General features: G+C 41.9%; 1 protein-coding gene across 6 annotated transcripts in view; it reads right to left on the bottom strand.

Annotated features, from left to right (window-relative positions):
• LOC106595161 (histone deacetylase 9-B) overlaps nt 1-27,052 on the bottom strand; it is a 99,059-nt gene that overhangs the window by 24,856 nt on the left and 47,151 nt on the right. For 4 of the 6 annotated variants that reach the window (XM_082959661.1, XM_045697251.2, XM_045697253.2 and 1 more), the window contains 4 exons: nt 11,093-11,328; nt 4,285-4,450; nt 2,185-2,308; nt 741-862 (listed from right to left, as the gene is read on the bottom strand). In XM_082959661.1, coding sequence (XP_082815787.1) covers nt 741-862; nt 2,185-2,308; nt 4,285-4,450; nt 11,093-11,263 — 583 coding nt within the window. In that variant the 5' untranslated portion in view covers nt 11,264-11,328. The remainder of the gene's footprint in view (nt 1-740; nt 863-2,184; nt 2,309-4,284; nt 4,451-11,092; nt 11,329-27,052) is intronic. The other 2 variants (XM_045697257.2, XM_045697258.2) reach the window with 1 other exon arrangement.

Genomic DNA, 27,052 nt, shown 5'->3' with positions numbered 1-27,052 from the left:
ATTATCATCCATGACCGCCAAGCAGTTCATACTATTATCATCCATGACCACCAAGCAGTTCATACTATTATCATCCATGACCGCCAAGCAGTTCATACTATTATCATCTATGACCACCAAGCAGTTCATACTATTATCATCTATGACCACCAAGCAGTTCATACTATTATCATCCATGACCGCCAAGCAGTTCATACTATTATCATCTATGACCACCAAGCAGTTCATACTATTATCATCCATGACCGCCAAGCAGTTCATACTATTATCATCCATGACCGCCAAGCAGTTCATACTATTATCATCCATGAGCGCCAAGCAGTTCATACTATTATCATCTATGACCACCAAGCAGTTCATACTATTATCATCCATGACCGCCAAGCAGTTCATACTATTATCATCCATGACCGCCAAGCAGTTCATACTATTATCATCCATGACCACCAAGCAGTTCATACTATTATCATCCATGACCACCAAGCAGTTCATACTATTATCATCCATGACCGCCAAGCAGTTCATACTATTATCATCCATGACCGCCAAGCAGTTCATACTATTATCATCCATGACCACCAAGCAGTTCATACTATTATCATCCATGACCATCCATGCGTGGGTGTGTGCGTGCATGTGTGTGTGTGTGTGCGTGGGTGGGTGTGTGTGTGCATGTGTGTGTGTGTGTGCGTGGGTGTGTGGGTGGGTGGGTGGGTGGGTGCGTGTGTGTGTGGCCGTACCTGTTTTCCTCAGTGGGAAGTCGTCCTGTCCGTCCTGATGGGAGGGGAGTGTGTAGTGGCAGACAGGAGACATGCCTCCCAGGGGAGAAGAACTCTGGTCCAGAGACGTGTGGTGGGAGGACCTGGACACAGAACACACAGCGCCAACACGTCACAAATCTTGGTTCATTTCTTCTTGCCAAGTGCAAACAGTGATATATATAAATATATATACATCATTTTGAATGATAAATAGTAACTAGAAAAGTTAATTTTCCTGAAGAAAAATTGTGTGCTTGCTTTTTAAGTATTTTTCCAGTAGTGGAAGAAGTTACTAGACAGAATCACAACAGTGAGTAGTGGAAGAAGTTACTAGACAGAATCACAACAGTGGGTAGTGGAAGAAGTTACTAGACAGAATCACAACAGTGAGTAGTGGAAGAAGTTACTAGACAGAATCACAACAGTGAGTAGTGGAAGAAGTTACTAGACAGAATCACAACAGTGAGTAGTGGAAGAAGTTACTAGACAGAATCACAACAGTGAGTAGTGGAAGAAGTTACTAGACAGAATCACAACAGTGAGTAGTGGAAGAAGTTACTAGACAGAATCACAACAGTGAGTAGTGGAAGAAGTTACTAGACAGAATCACAACAGTGGGTAGTGGAAGAAGTTACTAGACAGAATCACAACAGTGGGTAGTGGAAGAAGTTACTAGACAGAATCACAACAGTGGGTAGTGGAAGAAGTTACTAGACAGAATCACAACAGTGGGTAGTGGAAGAAGTTACTAGACAGAATCACAACAGTGAGTAGTGGAAGAAGTTACTAGACAGAATCACAACAGTGGGTAGTGGAAGAAGTTACTAGACAGAATCACAACAGTGGGTAGTGGAAGAAGTTACTTGACAGAATCACAACAGTGAGTAGTGGAAGAAGTTACTAGACAGAATCACAACAGTGGGTAGTGGAAGAAGTTACTAGACAGAATCACAACAGTGAGTAGTGGAAGAAGTTACTAGACAGAATCACAACAGTGAGTAGTGGAAGAAGTTACTAGACAGAATCACAACAGTGAGTAGTGGAAGAAGTTACTAGACAGAATCACAACAGTGGGTAGTGAAGAAGTTACTAGACAGAATCACAACAGTGAGTAGTGGAAGAAGTTACTAGACAGAATCACAACAGTGAGTAGTGGAAGAAGTTACTAGACAGAATCACAACAGTGGGTAGTGGAAGAAGTTACTAGACAGAATCACAACAGTGAGTAGTGGAAGAAGTTACTAGACAGAATCACAACAGTGGGTAGTGGAAGAAGTTACTAGACAGAATCACAACAGTGAGTAGTGGAAGAAGTTACTAGACAGAATCACAACAGTGAGTAGTGGAAGAAGTTACTAGACAGAATCACAACAGTGAGTAGTGGAAGAAGTTACTAGACAGAATCACAACAGTGGGTACTTACGTGTACCAGAGCTTGGGGTGATGGATAAGCGTGTGTGTGGCTCCGGCAGTGGACAGGTCCTTGTTTGATTTACTCAACAGAAACTCTTGGAGTTTCTGCTTCACCTCATTACTGGCCACAGCACCTGTGAGACCAGCAGCCAGAGAGAGACAGGGATTGGGGTCACCCTGGGGCTCAGGGGGTACAGACTTAGAGAGAGACAGGGATTGGGGTCACCCTGGGGCCCATGAGGTACAGTCTCAGAGAGAGACAGGGATTGGGGTCACCCTGGGGCTCAGGGGGTATAGATTTAGAGACAATGTGTCCCCAATGGCACACTATTGACTTTATAGTGCACTGCTTTTTTCAAACATAAAAATACAAAGTAGCACACTATATAGGGTATAGGGTGCCATTGGGGATGCAGAGACTGTCTACCATAGGTATATCTATACAGCACCTACATCTAGTAGGTTTTCATCACATCCACACATAGTGTTGCATTGAAATGGTAGATACTGGGTTTACCTATTCTATAGTAGGTTTTCATCACATCCCCACAATGTATTGCTCTGTAATATGAGTCTCACATTGTATGATTTTTAACACTATCCATAATTAGCACACCAAATAGCAGGTCTTTTATTTCCCATAGAATTGATCTTTCTGAGTGGATCCACATCTAATGTAGGAACATCTCCCTCTAGTGGGGAAAGAACATGCAACAATAAAGCCCAAGTCACAGCCTTGGCTAGTGTCTCATTAGTCATCACTAGTCACTACAGCCTTGGCTAGTGTTTCATTAGTCATCACTAGTCACTACAGCATTGGCTAGTGTTTCATTAGTCATCACTAGTCACTCCAGCCTTGGCTAGTGTTTCATTAGTCATCACTAGTCACTCCAGCCTTGGCTAGTGTTTCATTAGTCATCACTAGTCACTACAGCCTTGGCTAGTGTTTCATTAGTCATCACTAGTCACTCCAGCCTTGGCTAGTGTTTCATTAGTCATCACTAGTCACTACAGCCTTGGCTAGTGTCTCATTAGTCATCACTAGTCACTACAGCCTTGGCTAGTGTTTCATTAGTCATCACTAGTCACTACAGCCTTGGCTAGTGTCTCATTAGTCATCACTAGTCACTACAGCCTTGGCTAGTGTTTCATTAGTCATCACTAGTCACTACAGCCTTGGCTAGTGTCTCATTAGTCATCACTAGTCACTACAGCCTTGGCTAGTGTTTCATTAGTCATCACTAGTCACTACAGCCTTGGCTAGTGTCTCATTAGTCATCACTAGTCACTACAGCCTTGGCTAGTGTTTCATTAGTCATCACTAGTCACTACAGCCTTGGCTAGTGTTTCATTAGTCATCACTAGTCACTACAGCCTTGGCTAGTGTCTCATTAGTCATCACTAGTCACTACAGCCTTGGCTAGTGTCTCATTAGTCATCACTAGTCACTACAGCCTTGGCTAGTGTTTCATTAGTCATCACTAGTCACTCCAGGCTTGGCTAGTGTTTCATTAGTCATCACTAGTCACTCCAGGCTTGGCTAGTGTTTCATTAGTCATCACTAGTCACTACAGCCTTGGCTATTGTCTCATTAGTCATCACTAGTCACTACAGCCTTGGCTAGTGTCTCATTAGTCATCACTAGTCACTACAGCCTTGGCTAGTGTTTCATTAGTCATCACTAGTCACTACAGCCTTGGCTAGTGTTTCATTAGTCATCACTAGTCACTACAGCCTTGGCTAGTGTCTCATTAGTCATCACTAGTCACTACAGCCTTGGCTAGTGTCTCATTAGTCATCACTAGTCACTACAGCCGTGGCTAGTGTTGGAAATAAGAATGCTTGTTTCCCCATTGGTTGTTCATCTCAGTGTACAGCCTTGCACTGTTACAATCATTACCATTCTGATAAAAGAGCCACAATGACAAAAGGTGAGTTAGCAACCTCCAAGGTTTTGGTTAGTAAACTAGCAGTTAGTTATCGGTTAATCTCGTTCATGAGCCCTCTATTTATCTATACATGCAGTATCAATTGAGTTGGGGAGGAGGTTAGTTATCAGTGATTGGGCAGAGAGTTAGCGGTGGTGAGTGGATCGGTGGCGAGCTCTTACTCTCTCTGGTGCGCTCCTTGCCCCTGAGGCTGAGACAGAGGACATGCTGCTCCCTCCGATGTCTCTCCTGCTCCTTCTCCTGCTGGCTCTGCTGCTGCTGCTGTTGCCTCCTCTCCTTCTCCACCAGCTCCTGCTGCTGCTTCATGGCCTGCAGCTCCTGTTGCAGCTAACACACACACACAGAGAGAGAGGGAGAGAGAGAGAGAGACAGAGGGAGATACAGAGAGAGAGGGGGAGAGAGACAGAGCGAGCGAGAGAGAGAGAGATTGAGAGAGAGAGAGAGAGAGAGAGAGGAGAGAGAGAAAGAGAGAGGGAGGGAGTTAGAGCGAAAGAGAGAGAGAGAGAGAGAGAGAGAGAGAGAGAGAGAGAGAGAGAGAGAGAGAGAGAGAGAGAGAGAGAGAGAAAGAGAGAGGGAGGGAGGGAGTTAGAGAGAGAGAGAGAGAGAGAGAGAGAGAAAGAGAGAGGGAGGGAGTTAGAGCGAAAGAGAGAGAGAGAGAGAGGGAGAGAGAGAGAGAGGGAGGGAGTTAGAGCGAAAGAGAGAGAGAGAGAGGGAGAGAGAGAGAGAGAGAGAGAGAGAGAGAGAGAGAGAGAGAGAGAGAGAGAGACAGTCAGTCAGACAGTATGGACCCCATCCATACAGTAACAAACTATAGTGGTGAAGGTGCTTTGTAGTGTAGTCCTGGTAGAAAGGGGGAAACCTGTACTGAAAATAACTAGATCATATTGAAGTATTTACAGTGCATTCGGAAAATATTCAGACCCCTTGACTTTTTCCACATTGTGTTACGTCACAGCCTTATTCTAAAATTGATGAGTTTTTCCCCCTCATCAACCTACACACAGTGACAAAGCAAAAACAGGTTTTTCAATTTTTTTGAAAATGTATTAAAAATAAAAAACGGAAATATGACATTTACATAAGTATCCAGACCCTTTACTCAGTATTTTGTTGAAGCACCTTTGGCAGCAATGGGTATGACTCTACAAACACCTATATTTTGGGAGTTTCTCTCATTCTTCTCTGCAGATCCTCTCAAGCTCTGTCAGTTTGGATGGGGAGCGTCGCTGCACAGCTATTTTCAGGTCTCTCCAGAGATGTTTGATCAGGTTCAAGTCCGGGCTCTTGTTGGGCCACTCAAGGACGTTCAAAGACTTGTCCCGAAGCCACTCCTGCGTTGTCTTGGCTGTGTGCTTAGGGTCATTGTCCTGTTGAAGGTGAACCTTCCCCCCAGTCTGAGGTCCTGAGCTCTCTGGAGCAGGTTTTCATCTCTCTGTACTTTCCTCCGTTCATTTTTCCCTCGATCCTGACTAGTCTCCCAGTCCCTGCCACTGAAAAACATCCCCACAGCATGATGCTGCCACCACCATTCTTCACAGTAGGAATGGTGCCAGGTTTCCTCCAGACATGACTCTTGGAATTCAGGCCAAAGAGTTCAATCTTGGTTTCATCAGACCAGAGAATCTTGTTTCTCATGGTCTGGGAATCCGTAAGTTGCCTTTTGGCAAACACCAAGCGGACTGCCATGTGCCTTTTACTGAGGAGTGGCTTCCTTCTGGCCACTCTACAATAAAGGCCTGATTGGTGGAGTGCTGCAGAGATGGTTGTCCTTCTGGAACATTCTCCCATCTCCACAGAGGAACTCTGGCGCTCTGTCAGAGTGACCATCGGATTGTTGGTCACCTCCCTGACCAAGGCCCCGATTGCCCAGTTTGGCCAAGCGGCCAGCTCTAGGAAGAGTCTTGGTGGTTCCAAATAGGGCTGGGTGATATGACGATATATATTGTGCGACGATAGAAAAACGTCTATCGTTTCATATTATGCTCTATCGTTTATTTCGTTGTGTCGTAAAACACACTCTTTGAAACACAAACAAACATGGAGGAGAGTGAACGTGACACAGAGCACGGAGACACAGAGCTGGTTTGGGTATGAAAAGTCTGACGGACCAGAAAACCATCCTCTGCAAAATATGCCGCAGGCCGGTCCTGACAACAGGCTCAAACACCACTAACCTATTTTACCACCTACGCAAGAATCATGTGAGACAGTACGAAGAGAGTCTACAGATGAGACTCAAAAAAGTACAGTCGAGTGCTCAAAACAAATCCCAGACTCAGACGTTGCAAGAGGCTTTTGCCCGCGGCACACCATATGGCAAAGAATCACGAAGATGGAAGGAGATAACAGCTTCCGTTACAGCTTACATCTGCAAAGACAAGGCCCCAATTTACACGGTCGAGAAACAGGGCTTTCATGAGTTGGTGCTAACACTTGACCCAAGGTACCAAATGCAAATTGATATGTGACACGTATTAATGCCAAAATAACATGCAAAACAGGCAAGCCCCCCAAAATATATACACTGCTCAAAAAAATAAAGGGAACACTTAAACAACACAATGTAACTCCAAGTCAATCACACTTCTGTGAAATCAAACTGTCCACTTAGGAAGCAACACTGATTGACAATACATTTCACATGCTGTTGTGCAAATGGAATAGACAACAGGTGGAAATTATAGGCAATTAGCAAGACACCCCCAATAAAGGAGTGGTTCTGCAGGTGGTGACCACAGACCACTTCTCAGTTCCTATGCTTCCTGGCTGATGTTTTGGTCACTTTTGAATGCTGGCGGTGCTTTCACTCTAGTGGTAGCATGAGATGGAGTCTACAACCCACACAAGTGGCTCAGGTAGTGCAGCTCATCCAGGATGGCACATCAATGTGAGCTGTGGCAAGAAGGTTTGCTGTGTCTGTCAGCGTAGTGTCCAGAGCATGGAGGCGCTACCAGGAGACAGGCCAGTACATCAGGAGACGTGGAGGAGGCCGTAGGAGGGCAACAACCCAGCAGCAGGACCGCTACCTCCGCCTTTGTGCAAGGAGGAGCAGGAGGAGCACTGCCAGAGCCCTGCAAAATGACCTCCAGCAGGCCACAAATGTGCATGTGTCTGCTCAAACGGTCAGAAACAGACTCCATGAGGGTGGTATGAGGGCCCGACGTCCACAGGTGGGGGTTGTCCTTACAGCCCAACACCGTGCAGGACGTTTGGCATTTGCCAGAGAACACCAAGATTGGCAAATTCGCCACTGGCGCCCTGTGCTCTTCACAGATGAAAGCAGGTTCACACTGAGCACATGTGACAGACGTGACAGAGTCTGGAGACACCATGGAGAACGTTCTGCTGCCTGCAACATCCTCCAGCATGACCGGTTTGGTGGTGGGTCAGTCATGGTGTGGGGTGGCATTTCTTTGGGGGGCCGCACAGCCCTCCATGTGCTCGCCAGAGGTAGCCTGACTGCCATTAGGTACCGAGATGAGATCCTCAGACCCCTTGTGAGACCATATGCTGGTGCGGTTGGCCCTGGGTTCCTCCTAATGCAAGACAATGCTAGACCTCATGTGGCTGGAGTGTGTCAGCAGTTCCTGCAAGAGAGGCATTGATGCTATGGACTGGCCCGCCCGTTCCCCAGACCTGAATCCAATTGAGCACATCTGGGACATCATGTCTCGCTCCATCCACCAACGCCACGTTGCACCACAGACTGTCCAGGAGTTGGCGGATGCTTTAGTCCAGGTCTGGGAGGAGATCCCTCAGGAGACCATCCGCCACCTCATCAGGAGCATGCCCAGGCGTTGTAGGGAGATCATACAGGCACGTGGAGGCCACACACACTACTGAGACTCATTTTGACTTGTTTTAAGGACATTACATCAAAGTTGGATCAGCCTGTAGTGTGGTTTTCCACTTTAATTTTGAGTGTGACTCCAAATCCAGACCTCCATGGGTTGATACATTGGATTTCCATTGATTATTTTTGTGTGATTTTGTTGTCAGCACATTCAACTATGTAAAGAAAAAAGTATTTAATAAGATTATTTCATTCATTCAGATCTAGGATGTGTTATTTTAGTGTTCCCTTTATTTTTTGGAGCAGTGTATATATATATATATATATATATATATATATATATATATATATATATATATATATATATATATATATATATTAGGCCTATATTTATTTTGTTTGCAACTGTAGTTGAGGTGTTTTCTATTTACCTTTTTATATTTTATACATTAATATTTTAGATTTGTTACATGCTTCATTTAAAATTTGCACAAAGGTTATAAATAAAAGGAGAAATAATCAAATATGAGTAAGTACCTTTATTTGTTGAATTTAATTCAAAATGTAATAAGAAATAGGCCTTTACATGTGGTCATTTTATATAAACTATTTATTCATTGAATTTACAGAAAATGTGCTATATCGTGATATGTATCGTTATCGAGATATGAAATGACCTATATCGGGATATGAGATTTTGGCCATATCGCCCAGCCCTAGTTCCAAACTTCTTCCATTTAATTCCATTTAAGAATGATGGAGGTCACTGTGTTCTTGTTGACCTTCAATGCTGCAGACATTCTTTGGTACCCTGCTCCAGATCTGTGCCTCGACACAATCCTGTCTCGGAGCTCTACGGACAATTCCTTCGACCCCGTGGCTTGGTTTTTGAACTGACATGCACTGTCAACTGTGGGACCTTATATATACAGGTGTGTGCCTTTCCAAATCATGTCCAATCAATTGAAATTACCACAGATGAACTCCAATTAAGTTGTAGAAACACCTCAAGGATGATCAATGGAAACAGGATGCACCCAAGCTCAATTTCGAGTCTCATAGCAAAAGGTCTGAATACTTATGTAAATAAGGTAATAACCTGTTTTAGCTTTGTCATTATGGGGTATTGTGTGTAGATTGATGATAATTAATTTAATCAATTTTAGAATAAGGCTGTAAAGTAAGAAAATGTGGAAAAAGGGAAGGGGTCTAAATACTTTCCGAATGCACTGTATCTTGAAGCATTGTTCCCAGTGAGCATCGGTGACTGTTTTTCTCCTAGCATAGCCTATACTCAAGCAACCTTGCATCAAAGATATAGTACTACTTTCACACACAAGAATTATGAACTACTATATATTCACTATTACTATACTATTACTATACTATACAATGCTACTATTACTATACTATAATATATTATTGCTATTACTATAATATTACTATACTATATTACTTTTGAACATCTAGGCCATGTGCTGTTATAATCTCCACCCGGCACAGCCAGAAGAGGACTGGCCACCCCTCATAGCCTGGTTCCTCTCTAGGTTTCTTCCTAGGTTTTGGCCTTTCTAGGGAGTTTTCCATAGCCACCGTGCTTCTACACCTGCATTGCTTGCTGTTTGGGGTTTTAGGCTGGGTTTCTGTACAGCACTTTGTGATATCAGCTGATGTAAGAAGGGCTATATAAATAACTTTGATTTTGATTTGATTTGATACTATTACTGTACTATTACTATACTATTATAGTACTATAGTATACTATTACTACACTATATTATTACTATGCTATACTATGCTAATATTACTATACTAGCGCTGTACCATCACTGTACTACTACTATACAATTACCATACTATTACTATACTATTTCTATACTATGCTATTACTATGCCATACTATATTATTACTGTACTATTACAATAATATTACAGTACTGTACTATTACAGTAATATTACTATGTTATCCTACTATTACTATACTATGCTATATTATTACTATACTATTACTTTACTATGCTATATTATTCCTATACTATACTATTTATATACTATATTATACAATATTATTGCTATTACTATACTATACCATTACTATACCATGCTAATATTACTATTACTATACTACTTCTACAATATTGCTATGCTATACCATTGCTATACTATCACTATTGCAATACTATTACTATACTACTGTATACTACTACTGTACTATACTATTACCATAATATTACTATAGAATACTATTACTATACTATTTCTATACTATTACTATGCTATGCTAATATTGCTATACGATTACTATCCTATTACCATACTAGTACTATACTATTTCTATTCTATTACTATACTATGCCAATGTCACTATACTGTATTCTAAACTATTACTATACTATGCTAATATTACTATACTATCACTATACTATTACTATATTATGCTAATATTACTATAGTACTACTATACAATGCTAAAATTGCTATACTATTACTATACTATTTCTATACTATTACTACACTGTTGCTATACTATTACTATACTATACTAATTCTATACCATTACTATACTATTGCCATACAATTCCTTTCTGTACTATTACTATACTATATTATTACTATACTATTACTATACTATACTATCCTACTATCACTATACTATACTCTATTATTACTATAATATCACTGTATTAGACAATATTATTACTATACTATTTCTATACTATACCATTACTATACTATGTTATTACTATACTATTCTAATATTACTATACTCTGACTATGCTATACTACTGTTTGTAAACTATTGTTCTGTTTAACTGTGAGGGATTCCGACTTTGATTTGCTCCTGATGCTAGGCCTGGTGCTGGTGTGTCAGTTTCTATTCTATACTATATTATACTATACTATACTATACTATACTATACTATACTATACTATACTATACTATACTACTGTTGCTATACTGTGCTATGCTATGCTATACTATACTATTCTATACTACTGTTGTTGTACTATACTATACTATGCTATGCTATACTATACTATACTGTACTCTATTATACTACTGTCGCTGTACTATACTGCGGTTGCTATACTATACTATACTATGCTGTGCTATACTATACTATGCTATACTACTGTTACTATACTATACTGTAGTTGATGTTGTAGTCCTGACCTTGAGGTGCTCCTGGAGCTGGGCCTGGTGCTGGCGGGTCAGATTCTCATGCTGCTTCTGGAACTCGCTGATCAGCAGCTGTTTCTGGACCTGCTGCTGTTTCTGGATGAGGAGCAGCTCCTGCTGCAACTGACGCTCCCACATTCCCGGGTCCGAGCCAGGCCCCAGCATCCTCAGGTCTGTACGCAGGTCCAACGGAGACACGGGGTCCAAAAGTACCTCTGGCTTAATGTCCACTGGGAGAGGGAGGGAGGGAGAATATGAACTATGAGCACAATATTTTCCTATATTATATTCATATTCATAAACATACCTACATTAGTCTTAGTGAGTTACCACTCTGAATTACTTAACAGTCCCGTAGCAGAGAACAAACTGTACTTTGCATTACATGAGTGCCTATAGAAAGTGCATGGTGTTTTCAGCAGAGGAAAGAGGAGAAGCTTTCGAAGGGAAAGACAGCTTATGGGCACAGCACCAAAAGAAAAAAGAGAGAGAGACAGGAACCAAAGACAGGAACTTCTCTTTGCCTCTGCTCCTCCCTGCCGCTCCTCCTCCCTACCTCTCTGTCTCTCCTCCTCCCTGCCTCTCTGTCTCTCCTCCTCCCTACCTCTCTCTCTCCTCCTCCCTGCCGCTCTGCCTTCCCTCCTCCCTGCCTCTGTCTCTCCTCCTCCCTGCCTCTCCTCTTCTCCTCCCTGCGTCTCCTCTTCTCGTGTCATCCTCAAAAAGCCACAATTATATTACAGTTTCTATAAACAAACAGCAGATCACTTCCTGACACAAAGCCTTCAAGTCTTCAGGGATCCCACTTAGGGCAACAGCACAGAGACTCAATGGACCCTTGGCACGACATGTCTCAGTAGTTATTTCAATATTTACATACAAATCCTGTCTGTTCACGGCTCCATAAATAAATAAATAAACCATCCGTTTAGGGGATGTGCTCCCTCTTGATTCCCTCCACTCTGCATCATCAACCAGAACACATCTCTGGTTTCCAATTGAATGTTTTAATTATTAACAAAATAAAAATAAAAATGTTTGTGAGTTTGGACTCTGTGTTTGTTTGTTCTTGTTTTGGTGTTCCCCTTCTCACTCACTCACTCACTCACTCACTCACTCACTCACTCACTCACTCACTCACTCACTCACTCACTCACTCACTCACTCACTCACTCACTCACTCACTCACTCACTCACTCACTCACTCACTCACTCACTCACTCACTCACTCACTCACTCTCTCTCTCTCTCTCTCTCCTCTCTCTCTCTCTCCTCTCTCTCTCTCTCTCTCTCTCTCTCTCTTCTCTCTCTCTCTCTCTCTCTCTCTCTCTCTCTCTCTCTCTCTCTCTCTCTCTCTCTCTCTCTCTCTCTCTCTCTCTCTCTCTCTATACTCAGTTTTATTTCAATTTAAGGCTTTATTGGCATGGGAAAACATATGTTAACATTGCCAAAGCAAGTGAATTAGATAATAAACAATAAAAATGAATGTCATATTATTTAAAGTACAAAAGGGACAATAAATAAGCATAAATATGGGTTGTATTTACATGTGTGTTTGTTCTTCGCTGGTTCCCTTTTCTTGTGGCAACAGGTCACAAATCTTGCTGCTGTGATGCACACTGTGTTATTTCACCCAATAAACATGGGAGTTTATCAAAACTAGGTTTGTTTTCAAATTCTTTGTGTATCTGTGTAATCTGAGGGAAATATGTCTCTAATATGGTCATACATTTGGCATTAGGTTAAGAAGTGCAGCTCAGTTTCCAGCCTCATTTTATGGGCAGTGTGCACATAGCCTGTCTTCTCTTGAGAGCCAGGTCTGCCTTCGGCAGCCTTTCTCAATAGCAAGGCTATGCTCACCGAGTCTGTACAAAGTCAAAGATTTCCTTAAGTTTGGGTCAGTCACAGTGGTCAGGTATTCTGCCACTGTGTACTCTCTGTTTAGGGCCAAATAGCATTCTAGTTTGCTCAGTTTTTTTGTGAATTCTTTCCAATGTGTCAAGTAATTATCTTTTTGTTTTCTCATGATTTGGTTGGGTCTAATTGTGTTGCTGTCCTGGGGCTCTGTGGGGTCTGTTTGAGTTTATGAACAGAGCCCCAGGACCAGCATGCTTAGGGGACTCTTCTCCAGGTTCATCTCTCTGTAGGGGATGGCTTTGTTATGGAAGGTTTGGGAATCGCTTCCTTTTAGGTGGTTGTAGAATTTAACAGCTCTTTTCAGGATTTTGATAATTAGCGGGTATTGGCCTAATTCTGCTCTGCATGCATTATTTGGTGTTTTTACGTTGTACACAAAATATATTTTTTCAGAATTCTGCATGGAGAGTCTCAATGGAGAGTCTCAATTTGGTGTTTGGCCCATTTTGTGAATTCTTGGTTGGTGAGCGAACCCCAGACCTCACAACCATAAAGGGCAATGGGTTCTATAACTGATTTTTTGCCAGATCCTAATTGGTATGTCCAATTTTTTTCTCTCTGCCCCAGAGGAGATGATGGTTAAACCCAGGTTACTGTATCACTGTATCTCTCCTCCTCTCATTTACACCATAGAGGACAAGGCTAGTCCATCTCTCTGCCCCAGAGGAGATGATGGTTAAACCCAGGTTACTGTATCACTGTATCTCTCCTCCTCTCATTTACACCATAGAGGACAAGGCTAGTCCATCACTCTGCCCCAGAGGAGATGATGGTTAAACCCAGGTTACTGTATCACTGTATCTCTCTTCCTCTCATTTACACCATAGAGGACAAGGCTAGTCCATCTCTCTGCCCCAGAGGAGATGATGGTTAAACCCAGGTTACTGTATCTCTCCTCCTCTCATTTACACCATAGAGGACAAGGCTAGTCCATCTCTCTGCCCCAGAGGAGATGATGGTTAAACCCAGGTTACTGTATCACTGTATATCTCCTCCTCTCATTTACACCATAGAGGACAAGGCTAGTCCATCTCTCTGCCCCAGAGGAGATGATGGTTAAACCCAGGTTACTGTATCACTGTATCTCTCCTCCTCTCATTTACACCATAGAGGACAAGGCTAGTCCATCACTCTGCCCCAGAGGAGATGATGGTTAAACCCAGGTTACTGTATCACTGTATCATTTTACATTTACATTTTCGTCATTTAGCAGACGCTCTTATCCAGAGCGACTTACAGTAGTGAATGCATACATTTCATTTCATGCATTTAAAAAAAAAAATTGTACTGGCCCCCCGTGGGAATCGAACTCACAACCCTGGCGTTGCACACACCATGCTGGCGTTGCAAACACCATGCTCTACCAACTGAGCCGCATTTACACCATAGAGGACAAGGCTAGTCCATCTCTCTGCCCCAGAGGAGATGATGGTTAAACCCAGGTTACTGTATCACTGTATCTCTCCTCCTCTCATTTACACCATAGAGGACAAGGCTAGTCCATCACTCTGCCCCAGAGGAGATGATGGTTAAACCCAGGTTACTGTATCACTGTATCTCTCCTCCTCTCATTTACACCATAGAGGACAAGGCTAGTCCATCTCTCTGCCCCAGAGGAGATGATGGTTAAACCCAGGTTACTGTATCACTGTATATCTCCTCCTCTCATTTACACCATAGAGGACAAGGCTAGTCCATCACTCTGCCCCAGAGGAGATGATGGTTAAACCCAGGTTACTGTATCACTGTATATCTCCTCCTCTCATTTACACCATAGAGGACAAGGCTAGTCCATCACTCTGCCCCAGAGGAGATGATGGTTAAACCCAGGTTACTGTATCACTGTATCTCTCCTCCTCTCATTTACACCATAGAGGACAAGGCTAGTCCATCACTCTGCCCCAGAGGAGATGATGGTTAAACCCAGGTTACTGTATCTCTCCTCCTCTCATTTACACCATAGAGGACAAGGCTAGTCCATCACTCTGCCCCAGAGGAGATGATGGTTAAACCCAGGTTACTGTATCACTGTATCTCTCCTCCTCTCATTTACACCATAGAGGACAAGGCTAGTCCATCTCTCTGCCCCAGAGGAGATGATGGTTAAACCCAGGTTACTGTATCACTGTATCTCTCCTCCTCTCATTTACACCATAGAGGACAAGGCTAGTCCATCACTCTGCCCCAGAGGAGATGATGGTTAAACCCAGGTTACTGTATCACTGTATCTCTCCTCCTCTCATTTACACCATAGAGGACAAGGCTAGTCCATCTCTCTGCCCCAGAGGAGATGATGGTTAAACCCAGGTTACTGTATCTCTCCTCCTCTCATTTACACCATAGAGGACAAGGCTAGTCCATCTCTCTGCCCCAGAGGAGATGATGGTTAAACCCAGGTTACTGTATCACTGTATATCTCCTCCTCTCATTTACACCATAGAGGACAAGGCTAGTCCATCTCTCTGCCCCAGAGGAGATGATGGTTAAACCCAGGTTACTGTATCACTGTATATCTCCTCCTCTCATTTACACCATAGAGGACAAGGCTAGTCCATCACTCTGCCCCAGAGGAGATGATGGTTAAACCCAGGTTACTGTATCACTGTATCTCTCCTCCTCTCATTTACACCATAGAGGACAAGGCTAGTCCATCTCTCTGCCCCAGAGGAGATGATGGTTAAACCCAGGTTACTGTATCTCTCCTCCTCTCATTTACACCATAGAGGACAAGGCTAGTCCATCTCTCTGCCCCAGAGGAGATGATGGTTAAACCCAGGTTACTGTATCACTGTATCTCTCCTCCTGTCATATGAGGTTATGGAGAACAGCAAGCCTTTTGTTTTAAAGCAACCCATATCTCATAATACCAGATAGTAACTACTGTTCTCTGGTGACAGAACATTTTGTTCACTGCTACGTTTTGCTTTTTTCCAACTCTTGGAGAATATTCTAGTTCTATTCTTGTCATGGCATCAGTCACATTGTGAGAAGAGTACACACTGTACAGGCCTTATACATGTCTCTTCCATTTTTAGCCTGAAAGAAAATATTCAAACCTACTTAAAATGCCAAAGGCTGAGGGGAGATTTATCGGGTGCATTCACTGCCATAATCTTCTCAAGGGTCACATTTAGGAGAACAAATACAGGCAGTGTTTCAGGCAGCACCTGTTGTGAGAATCCTGACAGCGTTCACTGTACCTGTTCACACTATGGGAATCGGTGGCCACTAGAAGGGTGCATCCCAAATGACACCCTATTCCCCATATAGGGTTCTGGTCACTATATATGGAATAGGGTGCCATTTGGGATGCACCCTAAGCGTTCCTCACTCGTGCTGCACATGTAAAACCCATAAAATGTCAAACCCAAGTTGGCCAGAGTTGAGCCCAACCAGAACAAGTCTCCATTAGCCCAGTTGTCCATTAACAACATGCCTTCCCTGTTATAGTGTTCACTGATAATGTGAAACATATTGTCTTTCCTCCGCTTGGTGGTGGCGGTGCAACCAGCTTTTCATTACACCATCCGACCAACCCCTCTGTGTGGTGCAGCGGGCGGGCGGGTCGTTATAAATTATTATAAATAGAAACATTAAAGCAAGTGCTGCAATCCTGGGCTCTGACAACCCCACACCCTTTCCACCACACTACCACCCTAACTGGCTGCCATGGTAACGTTTGCAGGCGGCGGCAGGCGACATAATAATGTCCCTCCTTCCTGCAGAACAGATATCGAGTCTTGCTGCGTGTTGTCTCCTTTGTCTCATCCTTCCTATCCTAGCTACAGTTGATGTGTGACACTGGGGCTGGGGTAGGTAGGCTACCATCATCCTATTTAGACTGTTATCACTATGTAAGCCTAGAGTTGATACATTGGGAGAAAAAAATAAAAAATACGTACACACATCATGCCACAAACATATATCTGAACAAAATGAAATAATAATGATTGCATTGTAACCTGTACCTTGTCTTGAGAAAGGCTATATGAATAGAATCAAAGATACAATCACCATATTTCCTTATCCTCCCAGTCTGTGTTTTGTTTACTTGATAGTAGGGGTTTTCTCATTTCTTTGTCACATTCAGAGAGTGAAGAGAGCAAAGGGGACTCCCCCAAGGCTGTACTTCATCTCACTCACTCACTCACTCACTCACTCACTCACTCACTCACTCACTCACTCACTCACTCACTCACTCACTCACTCACTCACTCACTCACTCACTCACTCACTCACTCACTCACTCACTCACTCTCTCTCTCTTCTAAAAACAGCTCATTTTAAATGACAGAGGAACTCCTGTCAAAGAGCAGCCCAGCACCTGTAGCACACAGCCTTCCTCTAGTGACAGGGAATATTAATCTTAGTGGTAAGTACTTGACAAAATACTATTTTGTAGCAGCACCGGAGGTGTTCCAGGCGCAGCGGTGAACCTGTGAACCGATGAAAGGGCTGCGTACGGCAGTGAGTCAGACAGATAGAAAGGGCCCTGGCGGTACGGTGCTGCTGCTTCTCTAATGGTATTAAATATAGCCTGAAAAACACCTGCTGGCTGGCTGAGGGAGAACCCAGCACTGTGATGTCTTATTCATTTAATATTTCATTCCCTACCCTCACTGTGATGGGTATTAATAAGACGCTCCACTTTGATCTGGAGGATCCAGCTGAGGCTCCATCAGAATCATACAGCACAGCTCTGTGACTCCATCAGAATCATACAGCACAGCTCTGTGACTCCATCAGAATCATACAGCACAGCTCTGTGACTCCCAACCTAACGAAGTTCCAGCAGAATCATAGAGCACAACACAGCGATGTGACTCCTCCCCTTACAGAAAAAACATACGATTTCACATGAAAGGAAATGTTTATCACATGTTGCTTTACATGTTTTCACATATTATCACATTAACTTCACATAAGATCACAAGTGATCACATGAAAACATGTGTTTTTGGAACACTTCACATGCGTTCACAAGTGAAATTCATGTGTGTTTTTTCATAAGGGTCCAAGCTCTAAGAGGTGAGGAAAAAGGACAGCTTTGACCTTATTCCCTACTTAGTGCACTACTTTTGACCAGAGCCATATCAACCCTGTTCAAAAGTAGGGCACTATATATACTTGAAGTTGAAGTCGGAAGTTTACATACACTTAGGTTGGAGTCATTAAAACTCGTTTTTCAACCACTCCACAAATTTCTTGTTAAAACCTGTTGGGGCTAGGGGGCAGTATTTGCACGGCCGGATAAAAAACGTACCCGATTTAAACTGGTTACTACTCTTGCCCAGAAATGAGAATATGCATATAATTTGTAGATTTGGATAGAAAACACTCTAAAGTTTCTAAAACTGTTTGAATGGTGTCTGTGACTATAACAGAACTCATATGGCAGGCCAAAACCTGAGAAGATTCCATACAGGAAGTGCCCTGTCTGACAATTTGTTGTCCTTCTGTTGCATCTCTATCAAAAATACAGCATCTGTGCTGTAACGTGACATTTTCTAAGACTTCCATTGGCTCTCTAAAGCCACCAGAAAGTGGAATGGGGTGTCTGCTGTCCCTGGGCAAAGAACAGCAGCAGAGTTTGTGAGTGGTCAGCCTGGGGACATTGAGACTGAGATGCGCGTTCACGAGACTACTCCATTTTTTTCTTTCAGCCTTTGAATGAATATAACGTTGCCCGGTTGGAATATTATCGCTATTTTACGAGAAAAATCGCATAAAAATTGATTTTAAACAGCGTTTCACATGCTTCTAAGTACGGTAATGGAATATTTTGACATTTTTTGTAACGAAATGCGCTCGCACGTCACCCTTCAGATAGTGACCTGAACGCATGAACAAAACAGAGGTATTTGAATATAACTATGGATTATTTGGAACCAAAACAACATTTGCTGTTGAAGTAGAAGTCCTGGGAGTGCATTCTGACGAAAAACAGCAAAGGTAATCCAATTTTTCTAATAGTAATTCTGAGTTTAGTGAGCCCCAAACTTGGTGGGTGTCAAAATAGCTAGCCTGATGGCCGAGCTATGTACTCAGAATATTGCAAAATGTGCTTTCGCCGAAAAGCTATTTTAAAATCTGACACCGCGATTGCATAAAGGAGTTCTGTATCTATAATTCTTAAAATAATTATTAATTTTGTCAATGTTTATCATGAGTAATTTAGTAAATTCACCGGAAGTTTTCGGTGGGTATGCTAGTTCTGAACATCACATGCTAATGTAAAAAGCTGGTTTTTGATTTAATATGAACTTGATTGACCAAAACATGCATGTATTGTATAACATAATGTCCTAGGAGTGTCATCTGATGAAGATCATCAAAGGTTAGTGCTGCATTTAGCTGTGGTTTTGGTTTTTGTGACATATATGCTTGCTTTGAAAATGGCTGTGTGATTATTTTTGGCGGGGTACTCTCCTGACATAATCTAATGTTTTGCTTTCGCTGTAAAGCCTTTTTGAAATCGGACAATGTGGTTAGATTAACGAGAGTCTTGTCTTTAAAATGGTGTAAAATAGTCATATGTTTGAGAAATTGAAGTTATAGCATTTTTGAGGTATTTGTATTTCGCGCCACGCGATTCCACTGGCTGTTGACTAGGGTGGGACCTAGCCCATAGAAGTTAACAAACTATAGTTTTGCCAAGTCGGTTAAGACATCTACTTTGTGCATGACAAGTCATTTTTCCAACAATTGTTTACAGACAGATACTTTCACTTATAATTCACTGTGTCACAATTCCAGTGGGTCAGAAGTTTACATACACTAAGTGGACTGTGCCTTTAAACAGCATGGAAAATTCCAGAAAATGATGTCATGGCTTTAGAAGCTTCTGATAGGCTAATTGACATCATTTGAGTCAATTGTAGGTGTACCTGTGGATGTATTTCAAGGCCTACCTTCAAACTCAGTGCCTCTTTGCTTGACATCATGGGAAAATCAAAAGAAATCAGCCAAGACCTCGGAAAAAAAATTGTAGACCTCAACAAGTCTGGTTCATCCTTGGGAGCAATTTCCAAATGCCTAAAGGTACCACATTTATCTGTACAAACAATAGTACGCTAGTATAAACACCATGGGACCACGCAGCCATCATACCGCTCAGGAAGGAGACGCATTCTGTCTCCTAGAGATGAACGTACTTTGGTGCGAAAAGCGCAAATCAATCCCAGAACAACAGCAAAGGACCTTGTGAAGATGCTGGAGAAAACAGGTACAAAAGTATCTATATCCACGGTAAAACGAGCTCTATATCGACATAACCTGAAAGGCAGCTCAGCAAGGAAGAATCCACTGCTCCAAAACTGCCATAATAAAGCCAGACTATGGTTTGCAACTGCACATGGAGACAAAGATCATACTTTTTGGAGAAATGTCATCTGGTCTGATGAAACAAAAATAGAACTGTTTGGACATAATTACCATCGCTATGTTTGGAGGAAAAAAGGGGAGACTTGCAAGCCGAAGAACACCATCCCAACTGTGAAGCACGGGGGTGGCAGCATCATGTTGTGGGGGTGCTTTGCTGCAGGAGGGACTGGTGAACTTCACAAAATAGATGGCATCATGAGGAAAGAAAATTAGGTGGATATATTGAAGCAAAATCTCAAGACATCAGTTAGGAAGTTAAAGCTTGTTCGCAAATGGGTCTTCCAAATGTCAATCCCATAAAAAATTTGTGGGCAGAACTGAAAAAGCGTGTGCGAGCAAGAAGGCCTGCAAACCTGACTCAGTTACACCAGCTCTGTCAGGAGGAATGGGACAAAATTCACCCAACTTATTGTGGGAAGCTTGTGGAAGGCTACCCAAAATATTTGACCCAAGTTAAACAATTTAAAGGCAATGCTACCGAATACTAACTGAGTGTATGTAAACTTCTGACCCACTGGGAATGTGATGAAAGAAAGAAAAACTGAAATAAATCATTCTCTCTACTATTATTCTGACATTTCACATTCTTAAAATAAAGTGGTGATCCTAACTGACCTAAGACAGGGAATTTTTACTAGGATTAAATGTCAGGAATTGTGAAAAACTGCGTTTAAATGTATTTGGCTAAAGTGTATGTAAATTTCCGACTTCAACTGTATGTAGGGAATAGGGAATGAGGATACAAGGTTTACTCTCCACTGCAGATTCTTCCATTTAAAAAATGGTAGTTGTTACAGAAAGGTAAGTAACCCCAGCCACCTTCAAATTTTAAGTAACGTCCATTTAGAAAGGGCTAGGGGGCAGTATTGACACGGCCTCATAAAAAACATACCCGATTTAATCTGGTTACCACTCCTACCCAGTAACTAGAATATGCATATACTTATTACATATGGATAGAAAACACCCTAAATTTTCTAAAACTGTTTGAATGGTGTCTGTGAGTATAACAGAACTCAAATGGCAGGTCAAAACCTGAGAGATTCCTTTACAAGAAGTGGCCTGTCTGACCATTTCTTGAACTTCTTTTCCATCTCTATCATTTACTAAGGATCTCTGCTCTAACGTGACACTTCCCACGTCGTCCATAGGCGCTCAGAGCCCGGGAAAAAACAGAATGTCGTCATTCCAGCCCCAGGCTGAAACACATTATCGCCTTTCTCAAGTGGCCGATCAAGGGACACTGGGCTTAGGCGCGTGACCCGACCGCCCCCGCCTTTGGGATTTTTTCCTCTGTTTGCCGAAAAGGAGATTCCCTGTCGGAATATTATCGCTTTTCTACGAGAAAAATGGCGTAAAAATTGATTTTAAACAGCGGTTGACATGCTTCGAAGTACGGTAATGGAATATTTAGAATTTTATTGTCACGAATTGCGCCATGCGCGCGACACTTCTTTACTATTTCGGATAGTGTCTGGAACGCACGAACAAAACGCCGCTATTCGGATATAACGATGGATTATTTTGGACCAAACCAACATTTGTTATTGAAGTAGCAGTCCTGGATGTGCATTCTGACGAAGACAACAAAAGGTAATCAAACTTTTATAATAGTAAATATGATTATGGTGAGTGCTAAACTTGCCGGGTGTCTAAATAGCGAGCCCGTGATGCCTGGGCTATGTACTTAGAATATTGCAAAATGTGCTTTCACCAAAAAGCTATTTTAAAATCGGACATATCGAGTGCATAGAGGAGGTCTGTATCTATAATTCTTAAAATAATTGTTATGCTTTTTGTGAACGTTTATCATGAGTAATTTAGTAAAATGTTAGTGAATTCCCCGGAAGTTTGTGGGGGGTATGCTAGTTCTGAACGTCACATGCTAATGTAAAAAGCTGGTTTTTGATATAAATATGAACTTGATTGAACAAAACATGCATGTATTGTATAACATAATGTCCTAGGGTTGTCATCTGATGAAGATCATCAAAGGTGAGTGCTGCATTTAGCTGTCTTCTGGGTTTTGGTGACATTATATGCTGGCTTGAAAAATGGGTGTCTGATTATTTCTGGCGTGGTACTCTGCTGACATAATCTAATGTTTTGCTTTCGTTGTAAAGCCTTTTTGAAATCGGACAGTGTGGTTAGATTAATGAGAGTCTTGTCTTTAAATAGCAGTAAAATAGTCATATGTTTGAGAAATTGAAGTAATAGGATTTTTAAGGTTTTGAAAATCGCGCCACAGGCTGCCAGTGGCTGTTACGTAGGTGGGACGCAAGCGTCCCACCTAGCCCATAGAGGTTAACATGACCAAAGTTACAGTTACAGTTACATTGTAAGATGCAACATTTTAAGTCAGCAGAAAAACAATTTTATAAGTTGAAACATTTTTTTCAAACTAGGCCTTACAATTCTTATCAACATAAGCCATCTGTTGTTCAGGTCAAGTGCAGACACTGTACAGAGACACAGCACCCTGTTAAACAGAACACATAGTAAAGAAGGCAGATCTTTGCCCGAGATATCATCATGTCTGTTTTGAATTAACCAGCATCATACACCGACATTAAAATAGACCAATGTCTATCTGGTTATATCTGTGGCTGCCTACGGCTAAGTTTAGGATTCAGAAATGACAATGTCAAATGTTATAATTGAAACCGAAATCTGCTGTTAATGCACTCCAAATACCAGCAAAGGCAAAGGAGGAGAACACGGAAGCAGCAGTAACTACAGCTAAATATAACATATTTTCTGAGCTGCCTGGGTCTTAATATAGACAATGTGTGAAAGACTGTCACGGATGTCAGGCTGTCTGCTTAATTTAACACAGAGTTTTGTTTTTAAGCTAATCGCCCTGAAGGAGCACTGAATCAACCTCTTTGTATTTTTGAAGAAGATACAATAAACTGTTACTACTAGATATTCATTCACCTGCAGTTTTCCTTGAGCGAAAGAAGTGATGGGGCCTCCTCATTGGTGGAGAGGTGTCACTAAGCGCCAACGGCAGGGGTTGGCGGGTAAACAAGAGATTTATGAATGACAGGTCCAATTTGTTTTTAGCACCAGGGAGAGACAAGCAGCACCCTGCCCCATGCCCAAATTCTTCCCCTCCGAGGGCCCTGCCAACAGGGGATAGGGTGACTCATAACCAGTGGCTGCACTCCCACTGCACTAGCCTCCTCTCTGACACCACGGGCCAACACTACCACCACACAGCTCTGTGACCGCCTGTCCCCAACGTGTTTATTTCTATAACAGATCTGTCTCTCATTAGCCCCCATGGCGGCTAGAGTGACGATCACAGCCTTCATTTGAGACGTTGGCATGGCAATGGCAGGTGGCGGCTTCCCAATTGGCACCCCGTTTCCTATATAGTGCACTACTTTTGGCCAGAGCCCATAGGGAATAGGGTGCCATGTGGGACACAGTCCGTATCTGTTTTTACCTTGAGGAGTCACACTAGCAGGCTTCACCCACCACACAGCAGAGAGAGAGAGAGAACAGAGACACATGTTGTCTGGACTGGTGGGAGTGTTACATGTTGTGACGTCTGTGATGTGAGATATGTTTTCTTGGATCTCTTCCCATCATCTATTTGTCTAATAATAATAATAACAATAATAATAACAATAATAGGCCGGAAGACAGTGCCCATGTTAGATTCTACAGCTACATACCATAGGTGGTGTCTTGCATCATTTGCAGTCAATGGATAGGCTATAGGGCCAGTTTCCCGGACACAGATGAAGCCTAGTCCTGGACTAAAAAGCATGCTCAATGGAGACTCATCATTGAATCACAGGGTGGCACACAATTGGCCCAGCGTCGTCTGGGTCAGGGGAGAGTTTGGCCGAGGTAGGCCGTTATTGTAAAATAGGAATTTGTTCTTAACTGACTGACCGAGTTAAATAAAGGTTAAATAAAAACATTAAATAAAAAATTGACAGACTCTATATGACCAAAGGTATGTAGACACCTGCTCGTCGGACATCTCATTCCAAAATCATGGGCATTAATATGGAGTTGGTCCCCCCTTTGCTTCTATAACAGCCTCCACTCTTCTGGGAAGGCTTTCCACTAGATGTTGGAACATTGCTGCGGGAACTTGCTTCCATTCAGCCACAAGAGCATTAATGAGGTCGGGCACTGATGTTGGGCAATTGGGCCTGGCTCGCAGTCAACGTTCCAATTCATCCCAAAGGTGTTCGATGGGGTTGAAGTCAGGGCTCTGTGCAGACCTGTAAAGTTCTTACACACTGAAACAGGAAAGGGCCTTCCCCAAACTGTTGCCACAAAGTTTTCCCTTCACTGGAACTAAGGGGCCTAGCCCAAACCATGAAATATCAGCCTCAGACCATTATTCTTCCTCCTCCAAACTTTACAGTTGGCACTATGCATTGGGGCAGGTAGTGTACTCCTGGCATCCGCCAAACCCAGATTCGTCCGTCGGACTGCCAGATGGTGAAGCGTGATTCATCACTCCAGAAAACACATTTCCACTGCTCCAGAGTCCAATGGTGGCGAGCTTTATACCACTCCAGCCAATGCTTGGCATTGCGCATGTTGATTTTTGGCTTGGAAACCCATTTCGTGAAGCTCCTGACGAACAGTTCTTGTGCTGACGTTTTCTTCGAGAGGCAGTTTGGAACTCGGTGGTGAGTGTTGCAACCGAGGACAGACGATTTTTATGCTCTTCAGCACTCGGAGGTCCCTTTCTGTGAGCTTGTGTGGCCTACCACTTTGTGGCTGAGCCGTTGTTGCTCCTAGACGTTTCCACTTCACAATAACAGCACTTATAGTTGACTGGGGCAGCTCTAGCAGGGCAGAAATTTGACGAACTGACTTGTTGGAAAAGTGGCATCCTATGACGATTGCTTGGCTGTGTGCTGTCAGCAACGGGTGTGGCTGAAATAGCCGAATCCACTAATTTGAAGGGTTGTCCACATACTTTTATATATATATAGTATTGTCTTAATTAGTCAGTGTCCGAGAAACTGGCCCATAGTGTTTAATGTATAATTCTGAATGGAGATGAGACTGTGGCTGACACTATGACACTAAGTAGACATATCCCCACTAGGTTAATTAACAAGTATTGGGTTATTCATCTTTCTTATGGCACTTTGCTTGGCTGCTTACTCATAGCAACACTTTGTGAAGACCATAATAATATTATATAGCTCTGTATAGCCAATAATAATACTATAGAGCTCTGTGAAAGCCATAATAATATTATTGATCTCTATACAGACCATAATAATATTATAGATCTCTGTATAGACCATAATAATATTATAGATCTCTGTATAGACCATAATAATATTATAGATCTCTGTATAGACCATAATAATATTATAGATCTCTATACAGGCCATAATAATATTATAGATCTCTGTATAGACATAATAATATTATAGATCTCTATACAGACCATAATAATATTAGAGATCTCTGTATAGACCATAATAATATTATAGATCTCTGTATAGACCATAATATTATTATAGATCTCTGTATAGACCATAATAATATTATAGATCTCTATACAGACCATAATAATATTATAGATCTCTATACAGACCATAATAATATTATATATCTCTGTGAAGACCATAATAATATTATAGAGCTCTGTATAGACCATAATAATATTATAGATCTCTGTATAGACCATAATAATATTATAGATCTCTGTGAAGACCATAATAATATTATAGATCTCTGTATAGACCATAATAATATTATAGAGCTCTGTATAGACCATAATAATATTATAGATCTCTATACAGACCATAATAATATTATAGAGCTCTGTATAGACCATAATAATATTATAGAGCTCTGTATAGACCATAATAATATTATAGATCTCTATACAGACCATAATAATATTATAGAGCTCTGTATAGACCATAACAATACCATAGAGCTCCTGTCTAAATAAATCCATGCCAGGAAAGGAGTAAGTACTAAACTCTAAATGATAACAAGCCAATGATTGCTTTTCCAGCATTTTCCATTATCATGTTACCAGTCAAGGGAGCCATATAAACTATGATATCACTTAAAATGATTAACTACAGATATAGGATCTTAATTTGACCAGTATTGTCATAGTAAAATAATCCTGCAGCAACAGGATTTTAACGTTTAGTCCATAATGTTGCTTGTTCGGTGGTTGGGCTATTAGCTGGACAAAAGTAAGCTCCATAAAAAGTGCAATAATCTTAATATAACAGTGTGTTAATGAGGGTTTTCAGTGAATTTATGTAAATCAGGAAGCTCATCTGCATTCCAGAATTCTCAGCAACAAAAGAGCGATCAAATAAGATTCTACATCTGTTTTGGCTCTTACAGACACATTCGTTAAAAGACAGCAACAAACAACAAGCCAATAATAATAATAATTGTTATAGTGTGGACACTATATAAATAATGACATGGTTATTATTGGCATTGACCGTGACCTTTCCCTTTTGATGATGTCATCACTAAGAGTGAGTTCTGTGCAAGGTGATTCTACCACCGGTTGAGTGGGCTATATAGTTCTGCTATATTTGTACCGTTTGTACCTCGCAATACACCTTTAGGTTTGGGTTGAAAGTAAAGGAAAGTAATATCGAAATGCGTGTGGGCATTCCTTGTCAAGTT

The sequence above is a fragment of the Salmo salar genome, chromosome 02 (genome assembly GCF_965601325.2).
Source record: "Salmo salar chromosome 02, fSalSal1, whole genome shotgun sequence".
NCBI lineage: Eukaryota > Metazoa > Chordata > Actinopteri > Salmoniformes > Salmonidae > Salmo > Salmo salar.
Note: the sequence above shows the minus strand (reverse complement) of the source record. Positions and strands in the feature narration are given on the sequence as shown.